This window comes from Morone saxatilis, unplaced genomic scaffold, assembly GCF_004916995.1.
Source record: "Morone saxatilis isolate NCDOM2014 unplaced genomic scaffold, NCSU_SB_2.0 Contig6, whole genome shotgun sequence".
In the NCBI taxonomy this organism is placed as follows: domain Eukaryota; kingdom Metazoa; phylum Chordata; class Actinopteri; family Moronidae; genus Morone; species Morone saxatilis.
In genome coordinates this window covers 5,421,968-5,437,966 of record NW_023340206.1, presented here as the reverse complement: position 1 = coordinate 5,437,966, position 15,999 = coordinate 5,421,968, and the positions used below count along the sequence as shown (strand labels likewise).

Sequence of the window (15,999 nt, the reverse complement as noted above, 5' to 3'; positions counted from 1 at the left end):
AAGTTTTTTTGAACAATAAACAGGGCCCTGGTGTGCAGCAGCTGAGTCAGCCTTTTTTAAATTAACAAGGATCTGTTGTGACTCCATCTTTGCCTTGTAAACCCATTACTTGCTGGGAGGAACCTATTTGGAAATGCTGTTAGTAAGATGACTGGGGGATGGCACACTGAAAGTGATCTGACGAGTGAGTCAGTGAGGAACAACAGTGTATTAAAATGTTTTAAAATTCAAAGTGAACCCAGTTTACCCATTTTAAATTAGTTTATTTTAAAAAGGTTCAAAGGGTAAGATATTATTATATTTACTCTCACTACTTTCCTACCAAGGACCACCTGGAACATATACTATAATTTTTGATTCCCCATGCCATACAGGCTTTGAACAGGTTAGCATAATCAGATATTCATCACTAAAATGCATGAATCCCACTAACTGTGAACTTGTTTTATGTTGCAGCTTGTAATGCCACATTGATTTCCTGCTTGCATAGTAGATTGCTTTTGAATGGACGGCACTACGGATGTTTCCTAACGACTGATTTACGCACTACTGAAGTTTTTAAAATGGTGCAACAATGAGTAATAACTAATAACTAGTCTGAAAACAGCTAGTCGTACTTAGTGAGTACTTTCACATACAAACTTAGAGAGGGATTTACGATGCTGTGTATTCTGCCGACCCACACACACTATAAGCTATCTGACAGCTTGCTTCCTCCATCAAATAAAACTATCGACTGCATGTTATTACATTCAGATAAATCCATACTGCACTCCCCTATACTTGCCTTCAAAGTGTGTTTTATCCTTTAGTCTGTCTGTAGGGTATCAAAATCTTTCACAGACACGTTACCTATTCTTTATTTTTCTTGCATCACTTGGGCTTTGGCATTCATCAAAAGATTTCCATCCTTTGGGATTTAGTATTTACTACCACCATTAACACAGTGAACATTGTTCCCTTTCTTTGCTCGTATTAGCTATCTATGTGCATTTCTTGTTTTCTTTTTTGTACATTCAAGCATGTTATATACTCTATAGGCATACACTCGCAAACACACACACACACCTCTGCTTGTGTGTATGTCCTCTGTGCCTGCGGTTTGCCCAATAAGATGGTACTGGTTGAGTCTGGAGCCGTCCTCTGCCACCACCACAGACTTGGCAGCTCCCTGAGTCCAGGTGTAGACCACCTCTGACACCGGATAGGCATCTGGGAGAAAGAAAGAGGACATAAAATGAGCTTGTAAATTTATTCTTTTTAATGTATGCACATGCAGAATGTAAGTTAACGGTTTCAAAAACAATATTTATATCCTTCAACACGGTAGATTTGTAACAAATTACAGTTAGTTTCAACCCTGTCAGCGCTCATGCGTAGCTGCCCATGTGTTTGTGTGTTTATTTGAGTGAGTGCTGGTGCAGAGTCTGTCTAGCACTTTTTGATTAGACTGCAGGCTTAAAGCCAAAACCAGAATTTTGCTTGCATGCCTGTATATATGTGTGTGTGTGTGTGTGTGTGTGTGTGTGGGTGGATATTTGAGTGTATTTTTGTTTAAACCACACTTCTGGGTCAGAGGTGAGCTCCCCTGTCAGCAGGAACCAGACCGAGTCAGATTAACCATAATGTGTTGCATCACTCTTGTGATGAAAAACAGGGGCACAAACTGTGAAGCCTCTCCTGCTACTTCACGCATTCACGCTCGACCCTGAACAAACACTGGACATCGATCCCTCATCTGGCCCCCAGTAAGGACTGAAATCTGCAAAGATGATGAAAATAGCATCTCTTATTCATCTCTCTGATTTTTTTTTTTCCATTTGGATTGGCATGTTTACTGTCGCAGTTTGAGATTCAATCCAAAGGTCTACTTATTAGAGAATCTATGAAATGTATTCGCTGTTGATTGTGATTGATTGTCACCTGTTTTGACGTATTTTCGAAAAGCATTGGCACACACAGAGAAAGAAAATAAAAACCTCCAAGGAAGCAGGCACTAAAAAGCTATTTGTGATCATGTCAAGTGACAGAAGATTTGGGAAGATATTGATGAAAAACAGACTGGATGAGGGGGAAATTGGGAAAATAAATTATCTGCTGAGAGGGAAAATAATGAGAGAGGAGGGCTGCGTCTGCCCACTTACAGTAGATGCTCAATTTCTTTTTTATTTTTATATGTGTTCTCTAAAGGCTACAATTTAACACTAGGGATAAAAAGTAGATCATATTTCTCTGCCATGACAAGCACTACTTTTAAAAAGAAGAAAACAAACTTTTGAAAGTATATGTGCACAGGAGATTTTGTGCAGCCAAATGCACTTTCGTACATTTCTGGAGGTGCAAAGTAGACAGTTATGTATCTTAAATAATATCTATGAATACAACACAGCGTGAGCAAAAACTGCATTCAAACATTCAAATGTTTACAACTCATTTTGCTGATTCTCACAAACACTAACTAAAGCCTTGGTGTTTGCGTAACAGTGTTGCCATTGTTTATTTCTGTCCAGCAGATAACATCTTAACCTGAGCATTTCCATTCTGGGTGCTCACCTGGCAGTGAACAAGGTATGTAGTGTTTAAATTTGGGCACCGGCAGGCTCAAGGCCAGGACCCTAATTGTTGGGGTAGTTAGATTGGAATACGGGATTATTGGTGAATTTCATTACGAAGACGAAGAGCTAAAGACTTTGGCAGGCGAGGCGGTGCACCTGTGCCAACTTCTGAACAGTTCACGCTTAATGCTTTGGTGCTCCCGTCCTATGTGTGAGGGAAGAGGGGAGCCACAACTCGGCCCAACTCGTCACTTACTATACTGTAGCTCTACGCACTCGCAGTGAAAGCTGTCTGAAATAATAAAGGAAATGATTGCAGAGGACCGAAATGTGTTTTCCTGCAACACAAGGATTACAACTAGATTAGTGTGTTATACATGAGTAATGAGAGCTGGGAAATCAAATGTGAAGGATATCATTCAAAAATCAACCAAAACACTGAATACTGACGCGGTGAAAGAGGCAACTAAAACCAAACTAAAATACTTTGTCACAGTTAGAAAAGTTAAACGGATAGTTAAATATAGTTAGAATAGTTTAAAGAAACCAATGTTGACTGTGGACTGTTAGCACATTATAAAGTTACAGTTTGTGGGATTATCAAATCCAAGCTCCCAACTTGTACATCCACTTCCAACGTTATCAGCTCTGTCCTGCTCTTTATGGAATTTGGGGAAGCACTGCATTAGTTTGTCCCCATCCTAAAGCCATATCTTATAACCATATTTCTATATGAAACATACTGTTGGTGTTTCTTTATTTCTTTATGGATCATTGACTGGTGATGATGCAATCTTTGGACACGTAGCTTTAGCCTTAGTCTTTTAGCATGATGACATCTATTTAAGACCCATTTTACAAGATTCTCCTTTTAAAAGCTTAATTAGCAAGCTACAGCTGAATAAATCTGCTAGCAACAGTTGCCAAATCAACAATCAGCAGCTAGAAATTAATAGAAACCTTTTTTTTGTCTACCTCCAACCATTATTTAAAAAAATACTAAGAATTCGCAGTAGTTAATCTGTCACTGTTATTATTACAAACTGCATATGTGCTTTGCAAGAAAGGAAAACAGCAAATAATGGGGGGAGGTTTAGAAAACAGTCAATTACACTCACAACTGCAAAAGGTCACTAGCCAGGAAGGCATAAACACAGGTTGTTGAACCAATGCTGTTGTCTCAAAGCACAGATTTGAAAAAGCCAACTTTATCTGCAGATGGGAGACAGATTCCGAGTTTGTGTGCAGAAAGTATATAACAAGAAGTTGGGCCTTCTTTTGGCTTTAGAATAGCTTCAACCCTCACTTTGATTCTCAGTCCTGAACTGATGTTAGACTGTTGTTAAAGAGGAAATCCTTATCCTGCAGATTCATTGATGTTCCTGTGACGGGGATCAGAGGAGTCAGACTTCTTTCTGCTGTTCATGAACTCTCAGGTTTATTTATAAGAGCAATTTAGACATTCGTATCTCACAATATGAAAGGCTCCAAGAAGGAGAGCAATCATAAAATGATTCACTGGTACATATGTTCAGCGGGATCATTGTGGGTTGAAGGCAAGGCAGGCTGAGAGATGATTCATTAGACCACGTTTTATTGTTTCCCAACAGCTCAGGTGGCCAGGTTTTGTGCACCTCACACAATCATCTGCGTCTTTATGTACTGATTCAGGGAACAAGCAGTCTCTAAAACACCCGCCTCGCTGTAAACACCAGCTTTGCAAAGTTCCAAATGACTCGTCTTTTTTTGGTCACAGAGCTGTCGATTATGGTAATCATGTTGTAATTTCTGAGAAAGTACTTTTATTTAGCAATTGTTCTCTTGTCTGTATGAGCTGGCTTCAACCTGCGACCTTTTACTGGTGCAGATTTTGTGTGATTGTCGTAGTTGCCATGGTTTTCCAGACTGTTTATCACAAAGTTTCACAGCTTCTGTGTCTGATGCGCCAACAATTCCAACACTGGCTACTGTGCCTCTGCAAATTTCTTAGTCACTCCACGTACTGGTTCAGCTCAACTCAACTACTAATGTTTCCAACTCCCAGGATAGCTTGGTAGAATAAGAAAGTGCAGCCCTTCTAGCTGCCATTTGGTTTGTTTTAAGAAAAAGAATTACATCTTGAATCAAATGCCACATATTACTGGGCTCCCCAAATTAGGACACAGGTAGTGTAGGCCAGAATAATAGAATTAGTTGGCCTTTACCTGAAGTGACTTTACTGTCTATCGCGATCCTCATACGAGCTAAGGTTGTGGCCGCGTTCCACGACGAGAACACGCTGGTGGATGTGATGCAGTAAGTTTGGATGTACGCATATTTCCGTTCATTTGGGATGGTTCAAAATGGTGAAGAAGAAAGATATTCTGTGTTAAAATCAATCAATGTTGACCTGTGTCTGACCCACTGAGCTACCCTGCCTTCCTCTCTGAGCAGACCTGGTTGCTCTTTATACTACGTTCATCCTTTGCACCCGTAACTTATTTTAACCAAAACCATGATCTTTTCCTAAACCTAATCAAGTAGTTTTGTTGACCAAACCTTTAAGCAGGTTCTTCAGTACTGTGTTCCCGACAACAGACATACCTTCTTCAAATACATATGACCCAGGACTTGGCTTGTATCTCTGACCGACAAAGCCAAAATGTAATAACTACAAACAGCTAAAGCTAGAGAGCTATAAAGCTGGTGAGATAGCCACAGTTAGCTAAACCTATTGATATTTTCACAAACTGACATCTTGGCAAGTCTTTCAATTTATTATTGCACAAGACTAAATTTGGTAGTAATACAAATCAGGACAGAGGGAAAAATACGCCTGCGAGGTAACAAACATTAGCTTAGCTGAGTATCAATATTCATTAAGCTACCTTGTAAATTAATGTATTATATTCATTTCAATATACATACTCATCGTAGTTTTATTTAATTGAATTATAAGCTATGGACTGTAAAATAAAGTATAGAGATTGCACTTCAGGTATTGGTTCTATGGCAAGGATTTCTGGGTAAAACATAAAATAAAGGCATTATAACCGTTGCCTTGGACTCTTTAAACCCTTTCCTAAACGTCAGTGCTTCTGCAGTCACTGCTCTCTGCCTGTCGCAGTACTGAAATATCAAATCATGACATTCTGGAAAAAGGAGGAGGGGATGGAGAGATTTCTTTTTTTTTTTTTTTACACAGCGGATTAATTTTGCCCATTTCTCATTACACCGGATGTTGTCTCCTTTCATCCCCCACTGATGACAATAGTAAACAGTGGATACAGTCAAAATACTGTTTAGTGTTGTCACAGATTACTGGATAAAGCAATGTTTTTGTCAGGCACTTCGGCCATTTTGTTTATTTTAAGAGGAGGAGACTCTATACTTTTTTTTTGCTGTGCAGATTTAACTATATTATCACGTAATGCTAGTGAAGCACATTAGCTGCAGTGTAATGTGGAGGTTTAGTAGGTACGGCCTTATGCCACATGAGGCCAAAAGCTAAGTGAGGAGGTGATGAGGCCAGATAGAGAGGTCACATTAGTCTCTAACAGGAACAATGAAAGGAAAGATATCCTCACTGGGACACCCCGCCATGTAAAAAGTGTGCAGTGTGGCCATCAACACATTATTCCTATTATACACTTACACCACTCACCTGCAGGGCACTGCACCAGGGCGCTTAGGTTAGTGTTTGCAGTGTTTGCCATGGGAAGGCCAGGCAGCTCCTTGCGCTATAATTGGATTGCGGTCAAAAGTGCTTCTCTTACATAGTGAGTGTGGGTGGACTGCGTCTCAAAGAAATCTGGGGATAAGAGCCTCATCCTTTTAGCCCACGAGGATCCGAAGGTGTGGCACTTGGCCAGATCTTTAAATACCACCGGGGAGCAACTAAGGTTTCTATACGTGTCCTCCCTGGTAGGACACACAGACAAGCTGTCCTGTTAAGAAGGCATTGGGGAGAACCCTTCTGATCACTGGCCTAATTAAGTGTTGGAGAACATGCAGTAATCTTCTGTTCTCTTTTCTATTCTCTTCTCTCAGTGATCGCCACAGTTTTGTAATAGTATAGGAGGACCATAAAGAATCCGTCTGATCAGAGGTCCAACTGTAGAACCACGCTTTACTGCTACCCAGGAACATACCATTTGGATAAAATCCCTTTGCCATACATTTTGATTGACTTAAACTGACTGCGGCTGATACTGTAAAACAACCAGTGATCTGACCCAAGCCGGCTCATAATCCTCTCATGTAGGTCCTCCCCTGAGAACGCTCCTGTAGCTCACTGCTTAGCTTTACTACTGTGTGTTGATCTCAGTCAGTGTACATGTATATACTGACTGTTACAATAGCTTAGCATTACGCTGTAATTGTCGCTTCCGGCCGGAGCAGCTGCTGCTCAGTGAAGGTCACATATTCTCGCCTTAAGTTGACAATCGTGAATTTAATGTAAGGAGAGCAAACTCAGCAACCTCCAGTAGATAATGACTTTCCAACTGACTCTGCATTGTCTAAAGTGATTCCTTATTGTTCTCTAAATCTACTTTAAATGTTTGCATAACTTATTGCACTGGACCGAATGTCAGCATTGTACATCGTAATAGCTGGGATTAGGACAGAAGTGAAGAACAAGATGAATGTAAATGTAAATTTCACTCACAGCTGCCAAACTTGAGAGGGCAGGCGTGCGCATCCATGGGGAAATCCTCCAGCTGCATGGGACATTCTGCTGAGATGGTCAGTCTAAGGCAAAACACATACAATTCGTCAATTAACCCCCTGTAACATAGTGTTACTTTAGCATTCAGTATAGTATCTTATTTTCTTTTACACTCATTATTTAACCTTTAAACATTTCTCTCTCTCATACAGAGCACCGTACAATTACAGGAACAGCATCATTCATCATGCAACCTTCCTTCAATCTTACCATTTAACAATCCTCTAAAAAAGGACATAAACTAAAAAGAGAATGGGGGTGGTAATTTAGAGTCCAGATAATTGCTTTTTGTCAGCATCAGCAAGCAAAATTACCAGTATGTGAGTACAGGTTCATGTAAGTGCAGTATTTCCCTGTCTTAGCCACACTGGTATTACAGTGGCAATGCTTCCCCCTAGTGGCCACAGAGTTTGTTTCATTTGTCTTCCCATGATAAGATAGGGACTCCTCTAAATAGGACAAACTCTCATACAAGTCATTTTTCATTGTGTTCTGCCAACAGCCAATAACCTGATGCAGATTATTCCAATATAATTATATTACATATAATCTTAGCTCTGCCTGCTAATGAAGGTTGCTTAAATCGCTATGGACTTGAAGTCTATCGCCTTGCTTGATTAAGATTCATTCAATCAGTCTATTTAAATCATCCACACACACACACACACACACAAACACACACAATAAGAGCTTTTCAAATCTTATTTTCATTTACAATCATTCAAGACATGGTGTTATCATTTTTAGCTGCCGTGATTGTAGCTCCCAGTGTCCTGAAAGAACCGCAAGATTAAGTAAATCAAGCATACAAATCAAGCATACACACATCATAATTATTCTTTTTCTTTTCTTTTTTCTTTTTTTTTTAGCTATCTGCCCTAGATTGAATCCAGTCCCTCTGGGCATTCTTGCTCATTGCATGATGATAAACAGTAAAACAGTGATATGATGAAGTGGATTCACTGAACTTAATGGGCTGGATGAAGGAGAATTAAGCTATGTGAAAGCCAGTGAACACAAATTTAACATATATTTAGGTTTCTCTGGCACTGGCTTTGTTTTTTTTGCTTTAACCTTTCAGGCATATGAGCAGCCTTATCATCAGCAACAGAATAAGGTGATTTCTTTTCTTTTTCCTTCACAGAACTATATTATAATCTTAATAACGACTGTGTCACCAAGATGTGGTGGAAAAATCCTCTTGGGTCATGTTTTATTATGCTTCAGAACCTCCTGCATGTATATATGTATGTATCTACTCCGGGAGGTTTCCCAATTATATCATTAAATCAAACGAAGCATAACAAAGTGGGATAAGGGGCCAGTTCTGGTCCCTACAGAGTTGACTGTTTTGGGGCTCAGCTTGCTTTCCACATCAGTGCAGGATTATCCAATTGCATTATTGCATCTGAAACAGCTGAAGGATTGTGTACGGAGGAGAGGAAAGAGTGTCTTTGGGATAAATAAATGAGAACATGGCTGTTGGCTATTATACCATGTTCTAATTATTCATGTGGCCTTGTCCCATTAGCAGAGATGCCTGTAAAGATAGTTGCTTTTAATTTAGGGGGTGCTTTGTCCCTCCCTTTAAAGTGTGTATATAATATATTTATACCACTGCAGTTATAATTCAAATATGGGGTATATAGTTATAGCAGTACATACCATATACCAGTGTGGACTGAGTGGAAGGCAGTACATATCGGGGTGTGAAACCCCAGAAACAGACCAGTGTATTGACCGTCACACCTGTGGGAAATCTAAAGTTTCCCCCCCCCAATATGCCTGACCTTGCAGAAAAGTCGAGAGAGAACTTGGACCACAGGACGAAACAGAGGGGGCTGAGTTTTGAGTCCGGGAGCTTTATGCTGTATTAACCACTGAGCCACCATGCTGCACCATCTGTCTTTTTCACACTAACAAGCACATTTTTAACAATCCCCCCCCACTTGTATCACATACAGTTAGTCTTATGGGAGCCAGGATTATATAAAAAGCTAAATAAATGTTAGATAAACTGTTAGAAGTGTCAAAACACAAGAAAGTAAGGTTAAATAAGGATGTGCCATTACACTTACAGATTTTCAGTATGGGAGCATGTTCAAATGATTACATAGGAGACTAAAGGCGATGCTGCAGCTCAACTGTTCCTAATGATAATGGTGTGTAATGCACTCCCCTCTGTTGTAATACAGAGGTTTCAACCAGCTGATGAAGCCGTATATGTTACAACCTATCTGGTACCCGGCTATAATGGGCTGCAAGCGAGCCCGCGTGCATTAAGCCTGCGGAGGGTTGTGAAAAGGGGCATTTTATGAATTATCCATGGAGACAAATGCATAGAAATTTGCTTCATGAAACCAAGCATTCCTCCTCAGAGTAATGGTTTCCAAATGATGCGACGCCACAATCCCATTTAGTTAGAGGAGAGCAGAGAGCGGAGCTTTCAGCGACACCCATACATGATGAATGTCTAGGGGAGAGAGGATGTAATGTTTGGAATATGCACTTGCATGACAGTGTGCCTGTGCTCACTACAGTGCGTGTTTTCAGAGTAGTATCTGTGTTAAATTGTCTGGGTGAATCCTACGGGGATGTGCACATGTGGTGCTCGAACTCCAGATTATACAGGATGCTATGAAAACACATGTGCTCACAGTAAAGTGTTTGTCATATAAATAATGTATATAACTACAGTTCTATTAGAACTTTCTGATCACATTGTAGAGGTTGTGGTTCATCAGGATCATTGATTGGAGGATATACTGGAGTAGTTTAGCTATCTTGTTGTATAAACATAATGTTATGGTAGAGCCATCTTTAACAGCTTAAAAAACACATACAGTACTTAACACTTTTTTTAAATCACCCTGACACGTCTTAATTTTACGATTATGAACATAATTTGGAGCAGATGACATGTTTCAGATGTCCGCTACAGAAAATGACACATTCTTCTCAGTTCAGTTCCGTTTGGAGCCTCAAAGCCTGTAAACTGTGGTTAAATACAATGGAAATTAATATGCTCTGTCTGTGCTCTATGCTCGGATTATGATTGCTGTTGACAAATAAGTCTGTTTAGATTTATGCTATTGGAGTCAGTTTAATAAAGATCTAACAATCTCTGGGGACTAATTGACCGCAACAAAAGTAATGTCACCATGTAGGATAACATACTGTACATTTCTTTGTCTGTGAATGAGGTTTGGGGAAACAAAAGTGATATATTTGTTGACGCTCACAGTCTTTTATGGTCTCTATTGTGTCACGGTCATCAAAAGTGTTTGTGGTAAAGGGAAGACTTACCACTCCAGTACTGTTCTACACATTCCCACATTATAGGTCTATAACATACTGAATAATATATAGTGCGAATGCTGCTGTGGAGTTAGCTGTAACCTGCAAGTACCCAGATGGCCTGTGTGTGTACAGCATGTGTGTGCGCGAGTGTGTGTTTATGCAGCGAACAGAATCAGTGCTGCCTGTGGTTAAGCTCCGCTGGTAATGACAAGCACAGTACTGTAACAATTAGACGATTAAAAGCAACCTACTGCTACAACTGTGGCAAAGTATGGGAGCACAGTCTCTCTCTCTCTCTCTCTCTCTCTCTCACACACGTGTACATTTTTTGCATACAGATATAAATACATGTATGCATAGATTTCCATAATATCACACATATGGAAATGAACACACACACGCTTTTTACGCAATCCGTTACATGTTAATATAACTTCCCTCTGGGATTATTAAAGTATTTCTGATTCTGATTCTGATTCTGGTTAAGCCCAGAGGTCAGAGTTGAGTGTCACTACAACTGATTAGTGCAGAAAACTGGCAGTTTGTGCTCGTGTGTGCATGTGTGTGTGGTTTGTGTGACAAAGACGTGACTATAAATAAGCACTTCTTTGGATATGTATATATGTCAGGGTGGTTGCATATGGATAATCTGTCCTCCATCCAGCATTATTCTCCCTGTGGGTGGCACTGGTATCAGATAGAGTGCTCTCATCCGTGATACAGTCACTCTTAAGTCCTGCGGCTACAGTAACTCCTGAGGATAAGCACAGCATTATTCTAATTCTCTGGTGCAAAGGTCACAGTGAGGCCTGTTGGTTACGCTGCCATTCCACTGAACAACAAAAAAAAAACTATTTGTCTGTCAGAAGACTCATTTCAACTTTTGAGCTGAGAATTTGATATATTTCTGTTTTTCTGTGTAAATACTGGTGGTTCTGTTTATAGTAATCACCATCTGGTTGTTGGCCTGTTTCTAATTTGCCACCACATTACTGCCAAAAACTATAGTTCACAATGAGGCTGCTTTTCATAATGGATGATCTCCGTCTGCAGTTTTTCTCAAAACCCTACATTTAAAGAGACACTTCACGCTGCTATTTATATTTCATTGCGTCTCAACTCAGAGTTAAAAACAAAACTAACTAATAGAACTTGACGAAATACGAGCATTTGAAGAAATACTTGCAGTATTTGCAGTTTACTTTGTAAACTCACAGTAATATGGGCTTGTCCAGGACAAATCAAGTGCCTCTGACTGGCCACTGGGTGACACTATTCTCCTGCAGTACAGTCTGAGTCACATGCTGGGGGTTTCTATCACTGGATTTTCAGTGCAAAGCAGTATTGTGTATTATGCTGGCCTTTCAAGTGGTTTCCTTTATCTTCATGCACTAGGTCAGACTCAATACTGTCATAGAAACACTGCACCTTGAACCTCTGTACTGCGATGCCAGCTGCACCTCTCTATGACTAGCAGCACATTTTAAAGTAATGACATTTCTAAATGCGACAAGTGCCACCAGCCTTGGTCACCAGAGGGCTTTATAATTAGGGTTGTTATGAAGCAAAGCACTCAACCGCAGTTTATTATTCAGTGTCTTTAAACTGGAGGAAGCAAAATAAAACACCTGTTTGTGCGAGTTAATCTCAGAAGACGACATCTGCGTTATGACCCACCTCATAGTGTAAAGCAAAGTGCCGTCGTCCTTCAGCCTCAGCAGCTTGTTGGGCGTTGTCATGTTGTGAGCGATAGACTTCTTGCCGTTCAGGAAGAAGGTATCGGGGGTCCAGATGTTGCTGGCCAGGAGGTTGTTTAGCGGCAGCATCTCCATGGGCCCTTTGAAGCACAGACGCTCGTCCTTCCAGCTCTGACGGAAGAACACGTCTATGGTGTACTCCTGAGACAAAAAGCAGAAGAGGGCTTTCAGAGAGCTCTGCTGGAAAAAGGCAAGACACCATTTTTGAGCATTTAGCACAAACTAGTAGTGAGAGGTAACCGTTTGGACCCAGAAGCCATGTAATGTTGGTGTCAGTAAACTGCACTCTGCTTGCATGTTTACCAATCTGTCTGCTGTGATCATTTTATCCCAAAAGATTTTGAAGGGATGCCAAAGGCGAAAGATCTCACTCTGGATGGAGTGTTCGCTGCGTTTAAGAGATGGTTGTCTGTTTCACTCTTAAGCTTCAAAACATCATTTTCTGTGGTGTGTCTTTACCCAAAACAAGAACTTAAAGTTAGATATGGTCTCTGTTTCTGTTTCTTGAGTCACTTTCTTGTTTAGACTGATAAGTTTAGGCTACTTTTACGCATTATTCTTCCCTAATGGAAATTTAAATGTTGTTTTTTTTGGCATTTTCTTGTCACGTTACACAGAAAATTAACAAATTGAGACAGGAAAGCTAAATTAACTCGCTTCTTTGCAGTCAGTTCTCATCGGCACATCAAACATTGCTCTTACTATAACAGTAGCTCTTCCTTTACGCCTTCATGTATCCACTAAGATTTCACCGATCAAACATCGCAGTGTAGAAATCCATCATAAATTTGCTTGTGTGTGAAATATTGACGTGCTTAGAGTGCAAAAAAACTAATGAACAAGAAACAAATACAATACTCCATCCCACAGAATAATGACGCTGTTAGCACCGTGACATATAAGCTTTTATGGACCGCAAAACCATTCAAGTCTCTTGCCACATTTCATTAATCAATCCCGCGGCCCTGTCAATACCTTTTTCAAGTCAGTTATAGGAAAGTGGCAAGTTTGATCACTACTGTGTCAAAGTGTGCCAGGGTGTAATAGAAGATTTAATGAAAGAGACGATTTAATGCATTTTGCCATCCAGGTGGAACCTCATAGTTCATAAGGGAAGGGATTAAAAAAAGGGATGAATCATTTGGAACGAGTTGGAATGGGCCAGCCACATCGCATTAAATCTTAAAAGTTTAAGTCGTCCACATTCATTTTGTCTCATTCACAAGGAAAAAAAGGGCCAGTCTTCAAAGACACAACTAGGACATGAGTGTAATGGAACGGCAGGAGCAGCGGTGCCAGTCTCATGAAATGTAAATATATGTTTAGATGTAAAAATACCTACAGTAGTCTGGATAGGCTTCGGAGATGTGTACGTGCGTGCGTTTGTCCGGCTCTGTGTATCTATAGTGTTTGCTGCAGATGAACTCACCATCTCTGTGTCGGACACCGGGCCAAAGCTGGTGACAAAAATATTTGTCTTGATCTCTGTGACGTTCTCTGTGGAGAGAGAACAGTTGAGAATGTTTGAGGGTGAGGAGAGGCGATAAGAAGGCAATAAAAGGCGTTATAAATGAACTGCATTGTAATTGGACCCATAAAAGGCTGATATGCGGGGGTTTCTTTAATATTATCCATCTTCAAGTCAATGTTCTTCACTGACCACAGCCATAGAAAATAAAATACATTTTCTGTATATATCTTGTACTTGAACTGCTCAGTGGTGTTTTTTCTAGGGCTGCAACTACAGATTATTTTCATTATTGATAAACCCAACTATTTTCTGGAGTCCGACACAACGACCCGAAGATATTTCATTTATAATGATGTAAAAAAAGACAACTCGATTATCAACATTTTCTGTCCTAAGAGACTGCAATAAAATCAATGTTCAGTATCTTTTTTTTGGTTAGTTAAATGGCAGAATTGACAGAAAATCCACATATTTCCACAATTCCTCTCACAGTGCATTTCTTCTAAAGATGATGTGGGAAAGGGTCGAACATTATTTCTGTCATTTGTACCAGCAAAGCCAACAAAATCTCCTCTGTGCATATAAATTTGGTGCTGGCGAGCTGGGATTGGTCGTGCTGTGGAGAGCAGCTTGTTGAATGCTGAATGAAGGCCTGAATGTTTTTCTGGTATGTATTTATAGGCCCTCTTGTCAAGGGTAGCAACCGTTACCAGGATGTGAGAGCAGGCTTTTGCCATGACACATCAGCCATTCGGCACAAAAAAAAGAGCCTCGTTTCTTCCTACAGTGGGTAGGAAGTAGTGTACGTACGTTGGAAACAAAGTGAAATAAGGACCAATGTCATGAGGACAAAGAAAAAAAAAGAGCTGGTTGGAAATCAGCGGAATAAACGCACTAAGTGGCACGCCATTAGTGAAAGAGGTGTGGAAGGAGTCGGGGATGGCGAGAAATGAAAAGCTTTCAATTCAACAGTCCCTTAGAAAAAGGAAATATCCATCTTTGAATGGCAATTTGTCAGCTCTCAAGGTTGTCGCCTGTTGCCAGGGTGAAGAGCGTGAATAAAACACCACAGCACACTGAATCCAGACCGTGCTGAAGATGGCTTGATTGATTTACTTTCCCTATGTTGGTGTACAACAAAATACCCATGCGTCCACGTCCCTGTCCCCAGTTTAGAAGGGACTCTGGGAGGCTCTAAAGTGGCATTTTGATATTCGAATGCAAGATTACTGCCTTGGTTTTTGCATGAGGGAGCTCTGACTGTCGCATTTGCATTGTTTAGAAAAGAAATAAAAAAAAAAGTGGCCCCAGCAAACCTCCAAGCCCCGGCCGGAGCCTGTTGTCGTAACCGTCCAGGAGCCCGTCCAGGATCCTGGTGAAGACTGTGCTGTTGTCGTTGGCGGTCGCCTCCTTCTGAGCCTCTGAGGACAGGCAGAAACTAGGAGAGGAAACAAGGAAGCAAGGGTGAAGAGACTCCGAGGAGGAACAACGTCCTAAAAACTGCAGGACGTCAAACATGACACAGTTATTGTGATTAATTAGCTCGCAGCGTCAGGGACAGGCTTGTTGCGATTAATTATTGAATGCAAGTTCTGCTTACAACTACCAGTGGAGACAATTAAGGCTTTGACATGTGATCCAAATATAAACAAATGAGTTCCCTCCAAATATGGCAAGTCTTCATCCTCAATGTCTTGAGGATGAGCACATCCTCTGGAAAATGAGTAAAATGACCACCCTTCTTCTCTCTCTTTTTTTAATTTTTTTTTTTTTGTTTTACAAAGAACACTGTGTTCGTGTGCTGGAATTACCAGGGACGCACATGGAAGACAAGGTTACAAAGCCGGGGTTTGAACATCTAAAAGCAATTGATCTACTTAGATGAGAGTGGACTATTCCGGTGATTTACTGACAGCATCGCCAAAGATCTTCTTTTTTTTTTTTTTGGTGCTTTTCTTGAGTGCAGGACAGCCACTTAAGCGGCGCTGCAGCAGAGTGCGGCTCGGATATGCGATCAATCACAGACAGGAGGGCAGAGCTGGCAGGAATCCTCTGCAAACATACATCTGAATATCCAAGAGTTGTTATTCACCAAACTGCAGATGGAGCGATCAGAATGTGTGACAGCAACTGCTGAATGCAACAGAATATTCAACTTATGAATGAATACCGTTAAGCCAATGGCAACTTTGACATATGTTCCTCCTG

The 15,999-nt window shown here is 40.6% G+C and overlaps 1 protein-coding gene across 1 annotated transcript in view; it reads right to left on the bottom strand.

The window, feature by feature from the left end:
• The window catches only part of LOC118340011 (gamma-aminobutyric acid receptor subunit alpha-5-like), a gene marked incomplete at its 5' end in the record, with an annotated part of 27,899 nt that extends 12,670 nt beyond the window's left edge, over nt 1-15,229 (bottom strand). Inside the window, 5 exon segments of the mRNA XM_035677854.1 lie at nt 1,069-1,212; nt 7,204-7,286; nt 12,241-12,461; nt 13,750-13,817; nt 15,108-15,229. Of these exon segments, the coding sequence (XP_035533747.1) occupies nt 1,069-1,212; nt 7,204-7,286; nt 12,241-12,461; nt 13,750-13,817; nt 15,108-15,229 (638 nt within the window).
• Between the last annotated feature and the right edge of the window lie 770 nt (nt 15,230-15,999).